Raw genomic sequence first — 18,694 nt, forward strand, 5'->3', positions numbered from 1 at the left:
AAGACACCCACTCTGGAGCCAGGCTACTTGCATCTGCCGTGTGAGATTGGAGAGGCTGCTTGTCCTCTCTGTGCCTCTGTCTCGTTTAAACACACACTTCAAAGGGCAACTGTCAGGATCAGTTAAGGTAATGTTCTGAAAAATACAAGTGCCCAGCGCTCTTAAATGCTAACTGTTGTTTCCCTTATGTTCACAACCGAGTTTGTCAAATCTTAACATTTTGCCGAATTTGTTTTAGATGTTTTTTAATGAGAAGAAATATAATATCATAGGTACTTTTAAGGACTCCTGTCTACACCCTTCCCTGCACTGACGACAGACAAAATGTTAGCCAGGCAGTCAGGGTGGGAAAGTCCATGTTAGAACATAGGGACAGGGAAGGCCCTGGCTTCTGAGGAAACCCTCTGATGTGGTCAGAAGGCAAGATGACCCGACTGATGGGCAGGGGAGGAGGCTGGAGAGACAGCTGCAGCTTGTCAGGGAAGACCATCAGGCGTCTCACCTGACAGCCCAGGTCCTGTCACAGACAGACGTCACATCCTGCCCTCCTCTGTCTCCCAGGAAACCCTGGAGGTTCCTTTTTTTTTTTTTTTTTTTTTTTTTGAGACGGAGTCTCACTCTGTCCCCAGGCTGGAGTGCAGTGGCACGATCTCGGCTCACTGCAACCTCTGCCTCTTAGGTTCAAGTGATTCCCCTGCTTCAGCCTCCGAGTAGCTGGGACTACAGGCACATGCCACCATGCCCAACTAATTTTTGTATTTTTAGTAGAGACCGGGTTTCACCATGTTGGCCAGGCTGGTCTCGAACTCCTGACCTCAGGTGATCTGCCCTCCTCGGCCTCCCAAAATGCTGGGATTACAGGCGTGAGCCACTGTGCCCGGCCTCGAGGTTCCTTTTTCACATCTTTCCTTTAAAAAAAAAACTATCAAACAATGGATAAAATAAAGAAAGCTCACCCACTCTTGCCCCTCAACCTGGAAAATTCCATCCTGTGTCAGCTAGCTTTGAGGGAAGATGGAGAACCTAGGGAACCAGCGAGAAGTGGCTGGGCCACCTGAGATCAGCGCCACCTGGGTGCTCTGGGAGCGGAGATGGGTGATTTAGGGCTGTGGCCCAGGCAGGAGCATTTAGCATCTTTTGGGCCCAGCTTCTCAGTCTTGCACTGAGGAAGCAGCTTGGGAGGGGGTGCCCTACCAGGCAGATATTTCCTGCTGAGCGAGCTGATAAGTGAGCCCTCTGACTAGTTCAATAGTTAACCCGACAGAGCACAGATGTGGCCTGTCAGACAGAGATATGTGTGGGGAAGGCCTTGGGTATAAGTACATATTCGCGCCTGGCCTGGGTTTGAAATGTGCTCTCCCGTCACCCCTCAGCAGTACCATCATTTTTCATCTCAAAATGGGCTTTCCCCTTCCCCCACTCCTCTCTTCTTCCCTCCACTCCCCCAGCATCCGTTCCAGCCGCTGCCGAGGAACAGCTGCTCTGAGGCCCATCTCTCATCGGCTGCCTTATCTCTCCGATGAATAATGTTCCCCTTCCCTGAGCAGCAGCCTGGCAGGAGGCCCGCCCCAGCGTTGAGCAGGCTGCTGACAGCGCTGGAGCTCAGGCAGCTGTCGGAGAGCAGGGCTGCCCCAGGCCCCCACGTGGGTGAGGGCTAACCCCTCTGCCTCCCGGAGACATGCCACCTGAGACCCCACTGCCCTGGCGACCTGCAGCTCACAAACTCAGCCTTTCCAAGCACATCTCAGCAGCCCCTGGGTGCAGTTGCCATGCTGGGTGCTGGGGAAACAGGCATTTCAGACATGGGCCCTGTCCTTCAGTGGCGAGGGCTGTTTACGAGACACGCGACGTGTACCTAACAGTACAGACCTCTGTACTTAGTAGTTCTTAGGAACATATTAACTACTCCGGGTTTCAGTTATCCTCATCTGCAAAATGGGCTAGTAATAGTGGAGTGTAAATGCTTGTCGGTTCTCTGCTCACATCCTCTTTGCCAGCCAGTGCCCCCAGCGGCTCCAGGTGTCATGGTAACGCTGTACCCGTGGCCTTCTCCATTTCTTGGGCTGATGGTAACTGCATCCCTGAGACAGCTGAGAGGGTAAACCCTCTCCACCACCACCCACCAGGGCGTCAGTGACTGATTGCTCTTGGGGATATGGAAGCCCAGCGCTCTTTCCTCAAAGTGGGACAACTCCATGGCACTGTTTTTGCCCCAGAGCCCCCCTGTAGACCAGGCCAAGGCCAGAGCTTCTCTAAGACAATATCCCTCCTTGGCTTCTTCCCCTTCCTTGTGCTGCCACCCTCACCCCTCACAGTTTTCCTGAAGAGCACTCCATCCATGAATCACTGGCTTGCAAATCCCTACTTTAGCCTCCACTTCTAGGGAACCCAGCCCATGAGAAATAGCTACTTTACAGGGGTTTGGGGTGAGGATGCTATGAGATCATGTTGAAATGCCTTTTGCAAGCATCTGGCACTCAGCAAGTACCCAATAGTGGGTAATCGTGATTCTTACAAACCAGTAACACCTGACAGAATGTAACAGGGGAGCTCAGATGCACAGCTACAGTGGGAGGTGGGAGTCAAAAACCTTGGCTCCAAGTTCTGGCATGGGAGACAATCATCCCAGGAAGGTCCCCCAGGGGTCACATAGCCCAACTCTCCTTTGACCAATCAGGAACCTGAAGCTGAAAGAGGAGAAGCAACAATCTCAAAGACACAAGAGCAGAGCTGGGACTAGAAGATGTCTTGATTTTTCCCACCACTCCTCATTATTTTAACCACTTTCTGGTCCTCTGTTTTCAGTCATTTTTTTTAAAAGGGTTGCTGGCTGGGCGCGGTGGCTCACGCTTCTAATCCCAGCACTCTGGGAGGCCGAGGCAGGCGGATCATGAGGTCAGGAGATCGAGACCACGGTGAAACCCCGTCTCTACTAAAAATACAAAAAAAATTAGCTGGGCGTGGTGGCGGGCGCCTGTAGTCCCAGCTACTTGGAGAGACTGAGGCAGGAGAATGGCATGAACCCGGGAGGCGGAGCTTGCAGTGAGCCGAGATTGCGCCACTGCACTCCAGCCTGGGTGACAGAGCGAGACTCTGTCTCAAAAAATAAAAATAAAAAATAAAAAAAAAAAGGGTTGTTGACTTTATATGGACCAAGACTCAGAAGGGAAGCCATTTCCATTGTGGAGCCATTTCCATGTGGATCACCTGAGTACCTACTATGTGCTTAACACCAGCTAGGTACTCAGGAAAGAGGTCACAAAAGTATATTCCTATCCTTATTGCTGTGGTCTGAATGCCTGTGTTCCTCAGAGTTCAAATGTTGAAATCCTAACCTTCAAGGTGATGGTATTAGGAGATGAAGCCTTTGGGAAGTGATTAGCCATGAGGGCAGAGTTTTCATGGATGGGATTAATGCCCTTATAAGTAAGAGGCCCCGAGAGAGCTCCCTTCCCCCTTCGCCTATGTGAGGACGAAATAAGAATGTGCCATCTACGAACCAGAAAGCAGGCCCCCCACCTCCCCAATATCACATGGGCCGATGCCTTGGTCCTGGACTTCTCAGCCTCCAGAAATGTGAGAAATAAATTTTTGTTGTTTATAAGCCACTCAGTTTATGGCATTTTGCTGTAGCAACTCCAAGTCTGTCTCTCCAGGATCTATAAATGTGCCTGGCACATATTAGTGCTCAATACATTTTTGTTAAATAAATGGAATAATTAATTAATCAGTCCGTGTCTTGGGAGATCCATGAAACTTTACCTCCCTGGGTAGAAAATCTGTTTAAGGGATTGTGATGCTCAGGCAGATCTTAAAGAGACTACAGCTACGGACTGTCTAGATACTTAGTGATTGCAGAACACTTTACTGTTTTCAGAGACTGTTTTCAAAGTGTGTGTGTGTGTGTGTGTGTGTGTGTGTGTGGGTTACCTTTATTTTTTTTAACCAGTCAGTATAGTGATTTTCAAAAAAATTTTTAAGTGCATTGTCAATATTTAAGTAATTGAGAATTTCACATAAATATCCAGATTTAGGTATCTTTTGAAAAGTCACAAGGGCCATGCAAGACACTCATTCCCACATGGCCATAATGGCTTAGACTTTAGACTGGGCCCACATTTGCTTATTCATCACTCCTGGTTTCTCCCTCCTCATCCTCCACAGAGGCTTCCATTAGCTGCCCTTTGTCTTAGTGGTTGTGCCCTCCTACAGAAAAGTGAAATATACCTCATACTATTGAGTAGCAAAATGAAAGACACGTGAAAGGACATGCCTGCTTCCAAAAAAGGTTGAAGAGAGCATTGTGGAAATGAAGGATATTCTTACATGCTTTATATGGAAACAGAGAGTGTGTGTGAGGAGAAAACCGAAGAGGCCCACCTCACTCAACCATGATGGTACCTGCTTGGACCCCTGGAGTAGTGGCAGGGAAATCACATAACACTCAACACTCAGAAGTATGGACCCTGGACTAGGCCCAGGCTACAGAGAGGAATAAGATGAGGAACTTGTGTTGAGGATTTAGAAGCTGAAGGTCTGTTAAGGTGTCTCAGGCATGGGCATTGGAGGAGAAAACCAGAGTGGAAATGAGGAGTGGGGCGTGTAGGGACCAATCCTAGACACTTCTGGAGAGAAGACTTGGCAGCTCTGGTGGCTCCATACTTAAGGAATGTCAGGGAGAAGAACTGCACATGACTTCAGGGTGATGTATGCCCGGTTCCTGGGAGCATGACAGACCTTTAACAGAAGTCCTCAGATCCACTTTAGGGGAAGCTGATGACTTGGGGTCCAGTCACACTGAGAGGTGATGATGAGAGGTTCAGGGTGGTGGAAGGTGCTGGTTGCACGGTGATTGTGCACACGGACTTCGAAGCCCAAAGACCTGCACTCCAGTCTCAGGTGGACACCTTCTTGGCTGTGCTTCATCTCTCTATGCCTTTGTTTCTTGAAAAATGAAGCTATTATTATCGTATCTACCTTGTAGAGTCATCGTGAGGATAAAGATAAGTAAAATCCTAAAAATTATTCCTGGCACCAAGAAATTGCTCTATAAATATGAATCACTTTCATTATTGCCTATGAGGACAAGGTAAGGGAAGTCCCTGAATGGAGATGATTCCATGAAGCAGAGAACCAAAGATTGAGCCTCGGAGAAGAGCTCTAGTAAGGGAGAAAACAGTGAAGGAGCTGGGAGTTGGGAAGCAAGGGCGGAGGGTGTCTTCGAGGCAAGGTGGAAAGGGTTTGCAGAGGAAGGGGACAGTGATTATACCGCAGAAGCCACAGAGGACAAGAGGAGCTCTGCAGCAGGGCTTCTCTAGCAGGGTGCATTTCCACCCAGGGGACACTTGGCAATGGCAGGAGACATTGCTTGTTGTCACAACTGGGTATGGGAGTGCTGCTGCGTCTAGTGGGTAGAGGCCAGAGATGCTCCTAATATCCTACAAGGCACAGAACAGCCTCCTGTTCAACAGGAAAGAATTATCTTTGTTCAACAACAAAGAATTATCCAGCCTGAAAATGTCCACAGTGCTGAGGTTGGGAAACCCTATTCTAGAGCCAACAGGCTGTGAAGTTTGACTCAAGGTTCCATCACCAATAGCTGCATGACCTTGGTGAGTTCCTTAGCTGCTCTGTGCCTTGGATTCATGGTAGGTTTTCCTTGTTAGGTTTAAATGAGTGAAGTTATACAGAGGGCCTGAAGTCTCGTGGTATTTTACTAGAGCCTCATTGTGTTTTAGTTATAATTAGAAACTGGGTAAGGTAAGGACACAGAAGAAGCCATCTGATCTGGGGGCTTCACACTTAGAAGTGACCTCGGAGCGATTATATTGGGGTGGAAAGGGGCTAACAGCCAGGTGCAGAGGGCACATTGGAATTGGGGCCAGAAGGCACAGACTGCCTTGTCTATCAGGCATAGCAATGGACAGAGGAAGGGGAATGACTAGTTATGGCTGCAAAGCCAAGTGCAGGGGACTTATTTCTCATCTCTGTCTGTCTATCTATCTATCTATCATCTATCTATCTACTATCTTCTATCACCTATTGATCGATCGATTGATCATTTCTCATCTGTCTACCATCTATCATCTGTCTACTTATTTATATATCTATTTATGCATATGTACCAACCAAAAGTTTTAGTAAATGCACAAACTGCGATATAATGAAAATGGAAATTTTCAAAAGAAGAGAAATCACCTGCCACCTGACTACGTTAACAAATGAGTGGTTTCCATCTCTCCCTCCAGGCCTATCATTTTTACAGTGCTTTAGTCATAAAACAGATCCTCTTTTCTATTGTTTTATATCACATGAAATTGTACCGTAAGCATTTTCCATGATGTGACTTCATTGTCACATTTTCCATTTTTTTCCAGAATGAAGATAACCTCATTGTTTTTTTTTCCTGATTGTAAAAATGCTCTGTGCTCTTTTTTTTTTTTTTTTTTAACAATGCAGGCAGTACCAAAAAGTATGAAGAAGAATGTAATAGTTCCCATTTCCCATCTTACTCTTTAAGGCTAGCATTTTTGTGAACACCCATTCAAACAAATCTCCACGCGTTTTTTATCAATTTGTTGACTTACTCCTTCTTTTATGTAAATATGAACATGATTTAACTGCCAGTCCATTTGGAACCTTGAAGTGAAGGTTTTTTTATTGTTGGGGTTTGCTATGGTCTGAATGTGTGTGTCTCCCCAAAATTTATGTTGAATACTAACCCCCAATGTGATTAGGAGGTGGGGCCATTAGGAGGTGATTAGGTCATGAGGTCATCAGCCCTAATGAATGGGATTTGTGACCTTCAAAAGGGACCCCAGAGAGCTGCCTTGCCCCTTCTGCCATGTAAGGACACAGTGAGGAGCCAGGAAGGGGGCCTCACCAGAGACCAAATGTGCTGGTGCCTCGATATGGGACTTCCCAGCCTCCAGAATGTGAGAAATGAATTTCTGTTGTTTCTAAGTCACCCAGTCCATAGTATTTTGTTCTAGCAGCCCAAACAGACTAAGTCAGGGTTGTTGTTTTAGGAAGTGGGGAATGAGGCCATGCATGGGTGTGTGCCAGAACAAAGGAAGCCAGCAAGTCCTGAAAGATACTAGAAAAGGGAATAGTGGGCATGTGCAGTGTGTTAGTTTCCTGAGGCTGCTATAACAAAGCACCACAGGTTTAGTGGCTTAAATAACAGAAATTCATTCTCCCACCATTCTGGGGACCAGACGTCTGAAATCAAGACTCCTATGCCATGCTCCCTCTGAAGGCTCCAGGGGAGGATCCTTCCTTGCCACTCCCTAGTTCCTGAAGGTCACCAGCAATCCTTGAAATTCCCTGTATTATAGACACATCACTCCAATCTCTGACTCCCTCATCGCATGGCATTCTCTTCCCCTGTGTGTGTCTGTTTCCGAATTTCCCTCTTCTCCTAAAGACATCAGTCATTGGGTTAGGGTTCACTCTCCTCCAGTATGACCTCATCTGAACTTGATTATATCTGCAAAGGCGCTATTTTCCAAATAAGGTCACAGTCGCAAGTACCAGTGCTTAGGACCTCGACATATCTTCTTGGGGACAACAGTTCAACCCATAACATGTGGGGTTCCCAGGGTGACCAGGAGGAAGAGGATAGAGCAAGGACAGAGTTTCAAGGACTTAGTCTCTGAAATGACAGGGAAGGAAGAGGCCAGGATAAAGATACCAGGATTGTGAGGCTGAACCAAGAGACAAGAAAGCTTCCTTCCTCCAGCAACTCGTGTCTGTGTTTTATTAACCTCCTAGCACTTTACAAAGAGGGCCCCCCGGATTCAACAGAGAGCCGGGCTGTCCATAAACCCCACCGGGCCCCTTCCCCACCGGTATGCATCTGGCAGCTGCCATGGGGGCCCCACAGGCCTCCCTCCTGCATCCTGTTGTCTGCTCCTCACCAGATTCTTGGTTGGCTGCCACCTAATTTCTTTTTGGCCTGGGCTAATTTCTTGCAGTCCTCAGGCTGGCAGGAAGCATCACTAATTCCCAAAGTCCTTCCATATGGGCGATTCAAACCCCTCCATCTGCAAAGCATGCACATTTCCTCGGCTTTATCCTTGCAGAATAGCGGTACCCTAAGTCTGCAGGAGCATGGAGCTTGTTTCAATGTTTTGAATTCCCCCTCCTCGTTCGCTGGTTTACTCAGTTCCCTTTGTCCCCTTCCCCCAGATTTGATACCCAAGGTTGAATTTTCCAAGGTGGAGTGTTATGAAGAGTGTGGAGACAATTAAGAGAAAACGTGAAGTCTCTCTGCCAGTTGACATGGACATCAGAAAGTCTGGAGCCTTCCCAGGCCTGGCTGGAATCAGCCCTGGGTGTGATGGGTCTCAGCATGTGAACAAAATCAGCATGAACATCACCCTTTGCCAGCTTGGCTCTTGGGGACCGGGGGACAGTTATGAAATAGTGGTCAAGTGATTGAGAATAATGAGGCTTCTGCTCATTAACTTAGGTCCCAGGCAAAGTCCAGCCAAGAGCTGTTCTTGCCACCACAGACCTCTGCATATTTGAGATAATTATTACACTTCTCCAATGGTTAAGAGTCACTTTACCTCTGGCCTCCCACCTTTTGACGCTGCCGGAAGCATTCAGTAATCCCCCTGTGACACGTCACCTGTCCCATCTTTACCGTTAATTATTTCTTGTCCTTGATTTCCTCTCAAGTGCCAACAGCCACTTCTGAGAAAGACGGGATCAGGAACCCAAATATTATAGCTCATATTAAGGTTAAAGGTGAAATAACAAGAAAACCCAGCTACAACCTGCGGCCAGGATGTGCCAGTTTGTGTGAGATTAAAGGAGACCTTACCCAGGCACGAGAGACCCAGGTCTTGGGCTCAGTGGGGCTCTACGGCGGGAAGAGAAGGAAGGGGCTTGAAGGGTTGGGGAATTTTTCTTTCTTCTTTCTTTCTTTTTTTTTTTTTTGAGACAGATTCTTGCTCTGTTGTCCAGGCAGTAGTGCAGTGGCACCATCTCGGCTCACTGCAACCTCTGCCTTGCTGGTTCAAGCAATTCTCGTGCCCCAGCCTCCTGAGTAGCTGGGATTACAGATGTGTGCCACTATGCCCAGCTAATTTTTTTTTTTTTGTATTTTTTGTAGAGATGGGTTTTTGCCATGTTGGCCAGGCTGGTCTTGAACTCCTGGCCTCAAGTGATCTGCCCACCTTGGCCTCCCAAAGTGCTGGGATTACCAGCATGAGCCACTGCATTTGGCTGACTCATCTAATGTTGACAGGTGTCTTGCCTCCGTATCTCTGTTCCCAGCTGGTACTTCTACTACAAATGGGATTTCTTCATGTAACAGGAAAATAGGCTACCATCAGCCCAGCTTACATTACTTCAGTGTAGCTGGCCACTCCTGTCTTCCAGAGCTCAGATACAACACACCCGAGAATGTTCTCACAGGCCCATTTTACATCAGGGGTTCCGTCCTTAGACCAGTTATAGCCCAGGAAAATGTGGTTCTCTGATCAGAGAGGATTCCCCCATGGGCTCTGTTTCTAGAAAAAGGAGGAGTGCTGGGTACAGAGTAGATAAAACCAGCACAGTCCACTACACCCCCAACCACGAGGGCACATTCACTCAGTCGCAGGTGCTTTCCCCCTGCCTGGAATACTCTCCAAACCCAACCCACTTGACAAACCTCAGCTTTTAAGACCAAGGCTTCCAGCACACACTCGCTCACACTCATCCCTTAACAGAGTTGAATCCATCCTTTGGACCACCTTAGCCCCTTGTACATGCCTCAATTATTTCACTCACTCACTCACCCACCCACTCCCTCCTTTGTTAATTTAACAAATGCTGGCCGGGCATGGTGTCCCACGTCTATAATCCCAGCACTTTGGGAGGCTGAGGTGGGCGGATCACCTGAGGTCAGGAGTTTGAAACTAGCCTGTCCAAAATGGCAAAACCTTGCCTCTACTAAAAATACAAAAATTAGCCAGGTGCAGGGGCACGTGCCTGTAATCCCAGCTACTTGGGAGGCTGAGACAGGAGAATTGCCTGAACCTGGGAGGCGGAGACTGCAGTGAGCCAAGATCGCACCATTGCACACCAGCCTGGACGATATGGACAATAGAGCCAGACTCTGTCTCTCAAAAAAAAAAAAAGTGCTTAGGGCACGTTGCACCCAACTTCTCTTGGGTTGTGAGTTTCTTAAAAGCAGGAATCATCCCTGTCATCTTGGGATCTTCAACCTTTGCCAGAGTGCTTGGCCCACTGCCGAGGCTCAGTAACTACTGGATGTCACAACCTTAAATGTTGGGGTGACTGCAGGACTTGCCCGCCCCCTGGCCAGATGGAGAACGTGGGGTGCTGGGTAGAGAGGGAGGAACTGAATGCCACAGGTTGCCCAGCTCAAGTCAGTAATTTCTCTGTAGTCATTGCAAATCCGTCATACCCTAGACTTTAAAGAAGGACTCTATGCCTTCTGTAGCAGTGAATGGCAGAATTCACACTATAACACATGCCTGGTTTGGCCTGATATATTGTGCTTAGGAAATGCTTATTTTTCACATATTAGATCTGAGACTCTTAAGAGGTCATGGTGGCCAACTTGAATTCCCTGGGGTTATGAATTTCTTCGTGGTGTTACTTGTTACCTTGTAAGGCAACCCCATAGTTATAAGGGGCTACTTGCTGTTTCCTGGCTACTTTGTCTATCTGTCTAGTTTTCTTCTCTAGGATCACAGGGAAAGTGATACCTCCCCTTTCCAGTGGCCATTTCACATCATATTCATTCATTTATTCGTGTGTTCATATATGCATTCATTCATGCAGTCATTTATTTAAAAACAGTTTTGAGGCCTATTTTGTCCAAGACAGTCAAGTCCTCTGTTCCCATTGAGCTGACATCTTTAGAGAAAAGAACTAGACAGTTAAGCAGCTAATCAAACAAACTGGAGAAATAAAATTGTCACAGAGCCATGAATAAAGAAAATAGGGCAAAATGAGGGTGGGGCAAATTTTGATAGAGTAGACAGAACGGTGGCTTTGAGGATGAGGCACCTACAATGCAGTGTGGGAGAAGAGCATCTAGGGAATTGAAGGAAGGGAAGGTGGTCAGTGTGGCTTGCGTGGCAGTGAGGGAGGGGAGAAAGATAGAAAATGAGGATGGAAGGCTGGGCAGGGTGGTTCGCGCCTGTAATTCCAACACTTTGGGAACCTGAGGCAGGAGGATCACTTAAGTTCAGAAGTTCAAGACCGGTCTAGGTAACAGCAAAATCTCATCTCTACAAAAAAAAAAAAAAAAAAAAAAAAAAAATTAGCTGGATGTGGTGGTGCGCACCCGCAGTCCCAGCTACTTGGGAGGCTGACGTGGGGGGATCACTTGAGCCCAGGAGTTTGAGGCTGCAGTGAGTGTGATGACACCACTGCACTCCAGCCTGGGCAACAGAGTGAGACCTTGTCTCTAAAAAAATAATAATTTTTTAAAAATAAAATAAAATAAATGAGGATGGAGTGGCAGGCAGGGGCCAACCCATGTGGGACCTTGTAGCCACGATAAGGCACTAGGGATCTCTTGTCAGAAAGAGAGAAGCCTTTTGAGGGTTTGAAGCAGGGGAGTGATGTATAATTTTGTAAGAGCACTTTGAATGTGGGATCTTGAGGTTGATTTCCAAATCCGTAAAGACAATGAAGAGCTTCCTGCTACTTTTATTTTGAGAAATCAGAAAGGTTCTGATTTAGAGGTGAGTTTTGGAAGCCCTGGAGAGAGAGCACCATAATATCTGGAGCCAAAGTCGGGGATCCCACAACAAGCCACGGGATTCTCCTCTTGGAAGGTGGTCTTGGAAGGGCATCCTCTTTTTCTAGATAGCCAGGTTTGGTGTTTTTTGTTTTTCCCATGTCCCTCTTATGAATTCCCAGCAATGGGGAAAAAAAATAGGAGGCAGGCCAGCAGGAGACCTTTTATTATTTCCTCATGGAGAAGGATGGGGTTATCCTTAGTAAGACACCACGTTCGCTGCCACTGTTGTCTGTGATGGAATCCAAGCTGCCAGGGAGGAGTGGATGTCTCGTTGTCAGAACCAGGGCCATGGACAATGTATTTATGTGTTGTTTTTTAAGATGCACGTCCATTAAAAAAAACAAACAGACAAACAAGCATCTGGTAAAAACATTGCCACACATGATAGATAAAGGACAGTATCCTTAATACACAGAACTCACCTCAATAGGAAACCAGAGGCCCTATTTTGTTTTGAATGGAAAAAGATGTGAACAGACTTACAGAAAAGAAAATGCAGATGGTTAATAAAAAGTGTTTAATTTCACTGGAATCAGAGAAATGCAAAGTAAAACAATAGCAGGATACACGTGTCTTTTGGGGGGAATTCTGTTGTCAAATTGAAAAAAATATTTTTCAAAAACTGCAGTGCCGGTGAGGCTGTAATGAGATGGACATTCTCATAAACAATTTGTGAGATGTACCTTAAAGAGGGGACTTTTTTTGGATATCTTAAAAAAGCTTATACCCTTTAATCCATTAATCCCACTTCTTAGGATCTATCTTATGAAAATAATTTAAAATAATGGCACTAATTTTTATGTAAAATACTGGAAATAGCCTATATGATAATAGTAGATGATTGATTGACTTAATTATGATATATCATTTAGTGAACTATTGTGTAGAAATTAAAAATTATATTTTGGAAGATATTTTTGGTAGTAGAGAAAAATATTTACACTATACTATTATGTGGAAAACATTAAAATCAATTAATAGGAAGTATGGAGCAATTATGAATGTGAATGCATATTATATACATTGAAATTGATCATTGGATCAAAAATGTGTATACAAAGATTGTTAGGAGTTTCCTCTGTGTTGTAAAATCATGGGTACTTTGTTTACTTCTTTGTACATGCCAAGGAATTTTTGTTTTGTTATACACAAGGAATGTGTATTACTTTTAAAATCAGATAAAAGTAGCAAATGGTTATAAGTGCTCCCTATTGCCCCAGCCTGGGCAACATAGCCAGACCCTGTCTCTACAAAACAGAAAGCAATAAGTGCTCCTTACTGCCTGTCAGAGACACACCCACACTCTCCCTTCATTCCTTCTTCCATCACTCTGTTGCTGTGATTCCAAGATTCTAACCCTAACCCTAACCACAGAGTGATACGAATACTGTCGTACCCTTTTGAATGTCATCCTCATTCCTACAGCGAGACTGGTTTTTTTGTGTGACCTAAAAGTAAGGAATCCAAAAATAGTTTGATCTTTGGTGGTATGAATCAACCAATGTGTGAATCCTCCTGGGGCCCTGTGATGGAGTCAAAAGCATGTGGACTTGGAGCCAGATGACCTGAGTTCAAATGCGGCTCTCCTGCTCCCGAGCTTTGTGATTGGGAAAGTTCATAATTTCCCTGGGCTGCAGTGTTCCCATCTATAAAATGGGGAGATGGTCCAGACCTTTACCCAAGGCTGTTTGTGAGCACTTACCAGGATCCTATCTCTAGAGGGACCTAGCAAATAGCCTGGCATGGACTTGGCCATCAAATCCATACTCTTGCTGCTTTCCAGAGGTTGCTACTTAAAAAAAAAAAAAAAAAAAAAAAAGCCAAGACGTGTTGGTGGATTTGAGATCTGCAGAAACAAGAGCCCAAGCCATGAGGCTACACAGACCCGGCCCTGCTGCCTCTCTGCAGCATATCTTTTTGAACAAGTGATTTAGTCTTCCTGAGCCTCAGGGTACTCGTTTGTGAAATGGGAATTGATGACGATACTCACCTCCTAGGGCGGTTGTCCTCACCATAGATAATACATACATTCAGTAGAGTGTGTGGTACCTTGCAGAATCTCAGTCGATTCACTGAGTTATTTGATATGTTTTTTTCTGGTTGCAAATGAAATAGATGTTCAATGTAGGGAATTTAGGAAAGAGCCTCTGTGAGAAAGAGAGAGAGAGAGAGAACATATATAGTGTTTCCAGCCCCTTGACTTTACAGTGGACTAGCTGTGCCTTTGCATCTAACCGCCCTCATCCCCCACCCGCTCCCCCTTCTGAACTAAGCTGCCACCCTGCAAGTCAGTGCTATCATCCCCAGCAAACGGTGGCCGGACGCCATGATGTTTCATCAATGCCCCGGTGTGGTAACCTGCTGTTGGCTCTCTCAGCAGATCCTTCAAGCCAGACTTCATCCTGGTCCGCCAGCATGCCTACAGCATGGCCCTGGGGGAAGACTACCGCAGCCTGGTCATCGGCCTGCAGTATGGAGGGCTGCCTGCTGTCAACTCTCTCTACTCCGTCTACAACTTCTGCAGCAAGCCCTGGGTGGTAGGTGACAGGGCAGGCTGACCTGGAGGGATATGGGAGGCAGTGGGTGGCTTCCCACTCTGTGACAAGCCCACTCCCCAGCATGGAGGCCTCAGTAGTGAAAATTCTTATTTAAGCAACTGAACCAAACTTGGATCCTAGGGCTGTTGTTGGAATTATTGCCTAATAATTATATTAATGTTATATTTTATATATTATTATGGTAAATATAGGCCGGGCACGGTGGCTCATGCCTGTAATCCAAGCACATTGGGAGGCCAAGGCAGGCGGATCACCTGAGGTTGGTAGTTCGAGACCAGCCTGACTGACATGGAGAAACCCTGTCGCTACTCAAAATACAAAATTAGCCAGGTGTGGTGGCACATGCCTGTAATCCCACCGTAATCCCAGCTACTTGGGAGGCTGAGGCAGGAGAATAGCTTGAACCTGGGAGGCGGAGGTTGTGGTGAGCCGAGATTGTGCCGTTGCACTCCAGCCTGAGCAGCAACAGCGAAACTCCGTCTAAAAAAAAAAATTTATAGAAATACATATATGTTAATATATACATATTATATATTATACATGTTACATTTAATATATGATATATATTACATATATAATGATCTTTGTAATATATAATATATAATGCAGTGACATAATATATACTATTAAGAATATATAATAAAACATGTTATTATATAACAACATATTATGATATGGTATTATGTTATAATATTAGTCATAAAGATGCGCCATATTGTTTTATGAACATTCTATCATTATTGTTGTTAACAGCAGACCCCATTTATTGAGCACTTACTATGTCCCAGAAAACTATGCTACCCGGCACTCATACTGTCGCTCTCGTGTGAAGTGAGTGTCAACCCTTCATTTTACAGAGACGGAAGCTCAGCTTCAGGCCAGTTAAGGAACTTGCTCAGTGAGTGGTGAGGCCAAAATTTAAGCCATCTCTCCCAAACATCCAACATTTAATTTCTCTTCTTTTATTCCTTATTTTCAGTCATTCATTTGATTTATTTGAGTTTCCATCCAAATGTTACCTGTAAGAAAGACTTCTTAAAATACCACTCCTCGGCCCAGAGTGGTGACTCACGCCTGTAATCCCAGTACTTTGGGAGGCCGAGGCAGGCGGATCATGAGATCAAGAGATCGAGACCATGCTGGCCAACATGGTGAAACCCCGTCTCTACTAAAAACACAAGAATTAGCTGGGCGTGGTGGCGTCCACCTGTAGTCCCAGCTACTCAGGAGTCTGAGGCAGGAGAATCGCTTGAACCCGGGAGGTGGAGGTTGCAGAGAGCCGAGATCGCGCCACTGCACTCCAGCCTGGTGACAGAGCGAGACTCCGTCTCAAAGAAAAAATACCACTCCTCCACTCGCTCAAGTACTCTCAAATCCCTTACCCTGTTTTATTTTTTTCCTAGATACTTATCTCCACCTAGAATGATAAATTTATCCATTCATTTGTGCATTATCTGTCTCCCTGATTAGAAGTTATTCGTTCATGTAACAAATACTTCTTTTTTTTTATTATTATACTTTAGGTTTTAGGGTACATGTGCACAATGTGCAGGTTTGTTACATATGTATCCATGTGCCATGTTGTTTAATTGCGGCACTATTCACAATAGCGAAGAGTTGGAACCAACCCAAATGTCCAACAAATACTTCTTGGGCACTTACTGTGTTCCAGGTGCTGTCGTAAGTCCTAGAAACATAGCAGTGAACAAATCAGACAAAAATCCCTGCCCTGTGGATCTTACATTCTAGTGAGCAGGGGCATGTGCGGTGCTTTAATACTTATGCCAAATATGCAATATGTCCTATGATCAGTGGCAAGGGGGAAGATCAAGGACAGAAAGAGGATAGGTAATGTGGAGGCTTAGGGTATGTAGAATGTGCTCTGTGAAGCTCATAGCTGTCTGGTCTGTGGTTTGCTATCTCTCTGTGTGATCACCTGGTGGTGTAGGGTGGTAGTTGAGAGTGTGAGCTCTGAAAGCAGATTCCTAGGTCCAGGCTTCTCCACTTATGAGCTGTGTTACTTGAGCAACCCCCTTAACCTCTCTGAACTTAGCTTCCTTATTTGGAAAGTGGTGATAGTAATAGAGCCTTCCTGGTAGGGTTGGTTATGATTTAATAGATGAAAATGCTTAGACTGTGGCTGGCAGAAAGTACACACTCAATAAGTGGTAAAAATTTTCATTGCCTTAGATACCTGGAACAAGTTCCATGTAGAGTTGGAACACTCAGTACTTACTGAATGGCTACATGCATTAATTTAATAGGTATGATAGAATTTACCACTATTGTCATGGCCCTGGTCTCCTTCTCATTCTGCCCTAACTGGGCTTTTTGGCCAATGGCATCCAAGATTTTTGAGTGCCACTGTTAGGAAAGGGTTCTAGATGGTGTTAGCCCTTCCCCACCTTTTACCACAGTTATCACGATAGTAGCAACCACAACTCATCAGCACTAACCATGTGCTATCCTGAGCCCTTAACGTGCATATTGTGTTTAATTCTCAGCACCCTTATGAGTCGGAATTGCTAATATCTCCATCTTACAGATGAGGAAACTGAGGCTCACATAGTTAGTTGTAAGTGGTAGAGCTAGGCTTCTTCAAAACTCATGTGCTTACCTGTGGAATCACTCTCCCTTTCTGGACTCCAATTTCCTTGTCTGCAAAGTGTCCCACACACACACACATCATTTTCCATATTTCTGAGTTCTCCTAAACCCTCCAAGTTGACTCCCTGTTGTGCTGCTTCTGAAGGCTATACCCCAAGAGTTTGCAGACCAATCCTGGGTGGATGCAGAAAGTTCCTAGTTACTCTGTTTTCAGTGTCCAGGCTCTTAGTATTGAGTGACCTCCAAGCCAGGTTGGCCACTCCTTTAACCACTGGGCATCCACATGGGACCACAAATTCCAGTTGATTCCTTTATCTTGTTCAGAATCTGATTTGCTCTTCTCTGCTTATATCCACCAGCAGCTCTCCTTCACCTTCTGGGTGAATTCTAAGCTTTCTGGCCAGGCCTTTAAGGCTGGTGGTCTGTGATGGATCACGCTTCGACCTCGTCTCTCATCATCACCTGCAACTGACGCCACAGCATGACAGCTGCAGAGGGTCTCCAGCATACACTAGTCTCAATGCACACCCGGAGGGCCCCTTCTCCTTCTCTATGTCATCTGCTCCAGGGGATCATCCTGACTCCCTACTCTGTCCCCCTTCCAGGTCCCTTCACCCCCTATGCTTCCCTCCAGCAAGATATTAGTATCACAGCCATGCACCTGCAGCCTGCCTTCCTTCAGGCCTTGCCCCTATGTTCAGCTTGTTGCTCCAATAATAAAGCATAGTGACAGAGCTCACCTTTGAGCTCTGGAGACAATAGCTAATATCTGGCAAAACAAGCAAGTGTTGAAGCATGAGGAGAGCAGTGGAAAGGGATGTGGCTTGAGCTGTTGGAAATGAGAGGGGTTGCAACAGCAGAGAAAATATTTATTAATGTAACACCTAGCATTTTAGCACTGCTGTGGACAAAGCACTGCCTCTGACCCACTGTATCCTTACAACAATCCCATGAGGTTGGATCTCCAGTTTACGAGTGAAGAAACCAAAGCTCAGAAACCTGAATTGGCTTCCCGAGTTATACAGCTAGTAAGTGGCAAAGCAAGAATTTGAACCCAGGGAGGCTGGATGCACATCTAACACCATCAATTACCATGCAGTGCTGCCTCTTAGAAAGAAGGTACTGCAGGCAAGGAGCAGGGCATGAACATCAGCAGGTGGAGAAGGACCTAGTGTGAAATGCTGAGGCTGTAGTAAGTGCTCATTAAATATGGTTGGGCTGAACCCAGTGTTCTGCCTACTTACTAGGTCTTAGGCAGAAATGGAGGGGTTAATATGGCTGGATGATGGAGAAGATGAATGTCCAGCCAAGGAATCTGGTCTTTATCCTATAGGCAGGATAGGATAGCACCTACTGAAGCTCAGCTCACAACAGTCAGATGCTTGAGGCCTCAGAGCAAGTGGGAGGTTTTGTTATACTGGGTAACAATGGTTGTTCAGTGTTCTCTCCTCTTCTATCCTAGTTCTCTCAACTCATTAAGATCTTCCATTCCCTGGGTCCTGAGAAGTTCCCGCTTGTGGAGCAAACATTTTTCCCCAACCATAAGCCAATGGTGAGTGCCCTTTTTTACTCTGTTTCTTTGCATGATGCGGAATGAATACAGATGTCTTGTCCTCAGTCCCTTTGGATGGAGGAGGTGGACTCTAGGGGTTGTACACTGACCATGCAGACTCTAAGGCGGAGTCACAGTGTCCTGTGGGAGTGCCTGGATTTCCTAAGGGAAGTCGTCTCTCCAGGTGAAATTCAGGCAGTAGGG

At 45.9% G+C, this 18,694-nt stretch overlaps 1 protein-coding gene across 4 annotated transcripts in view; it reads left to right on the forward strand.

The window, feature by feature from the left end:
* The window catches only part of SYN3 (synapsin III), a 569,184-nt gene that overhangs the window by 176,374 nt on the left and 374,116 nt on the right, over window positions 1–18,694 (forward strand). For 3 of the 4 annotated variants that reach the window (XM_030816170.1, XM_030816172.1, XM_030816171.1), the window contains exons 5-6: window positions 14,151–14,310; window positions 18,401–18,490. In XM_030816170.1, coding sequence (XP_030672030.1) covers window positions 14,151–14,310; window positions 18,401–18,490 — 250 coding nt within the window. The remainder of the gene's footprint in view (window positions 1–14,150; window positions 14,311–18,400; window positions 18,491–18,694) is intronic. The other variant, XM_003258123.4, reaches the window with a different exon arrangement.

Source organism: Nomascus leucogenys, chromosome 7b (genome assembly GCF_006542625.1).
Source record: "Nomascus leucogenys isolate Asia chromosome 7b, Asia_NLE_v1, whole genome shotgun sequence".
Taxonomy (NCBI): Eukaryota; Metazoa; Chordata; class Mammalia; order Primates; family Hylobatidae; genus Nomascus; species Nomascus leucogenys.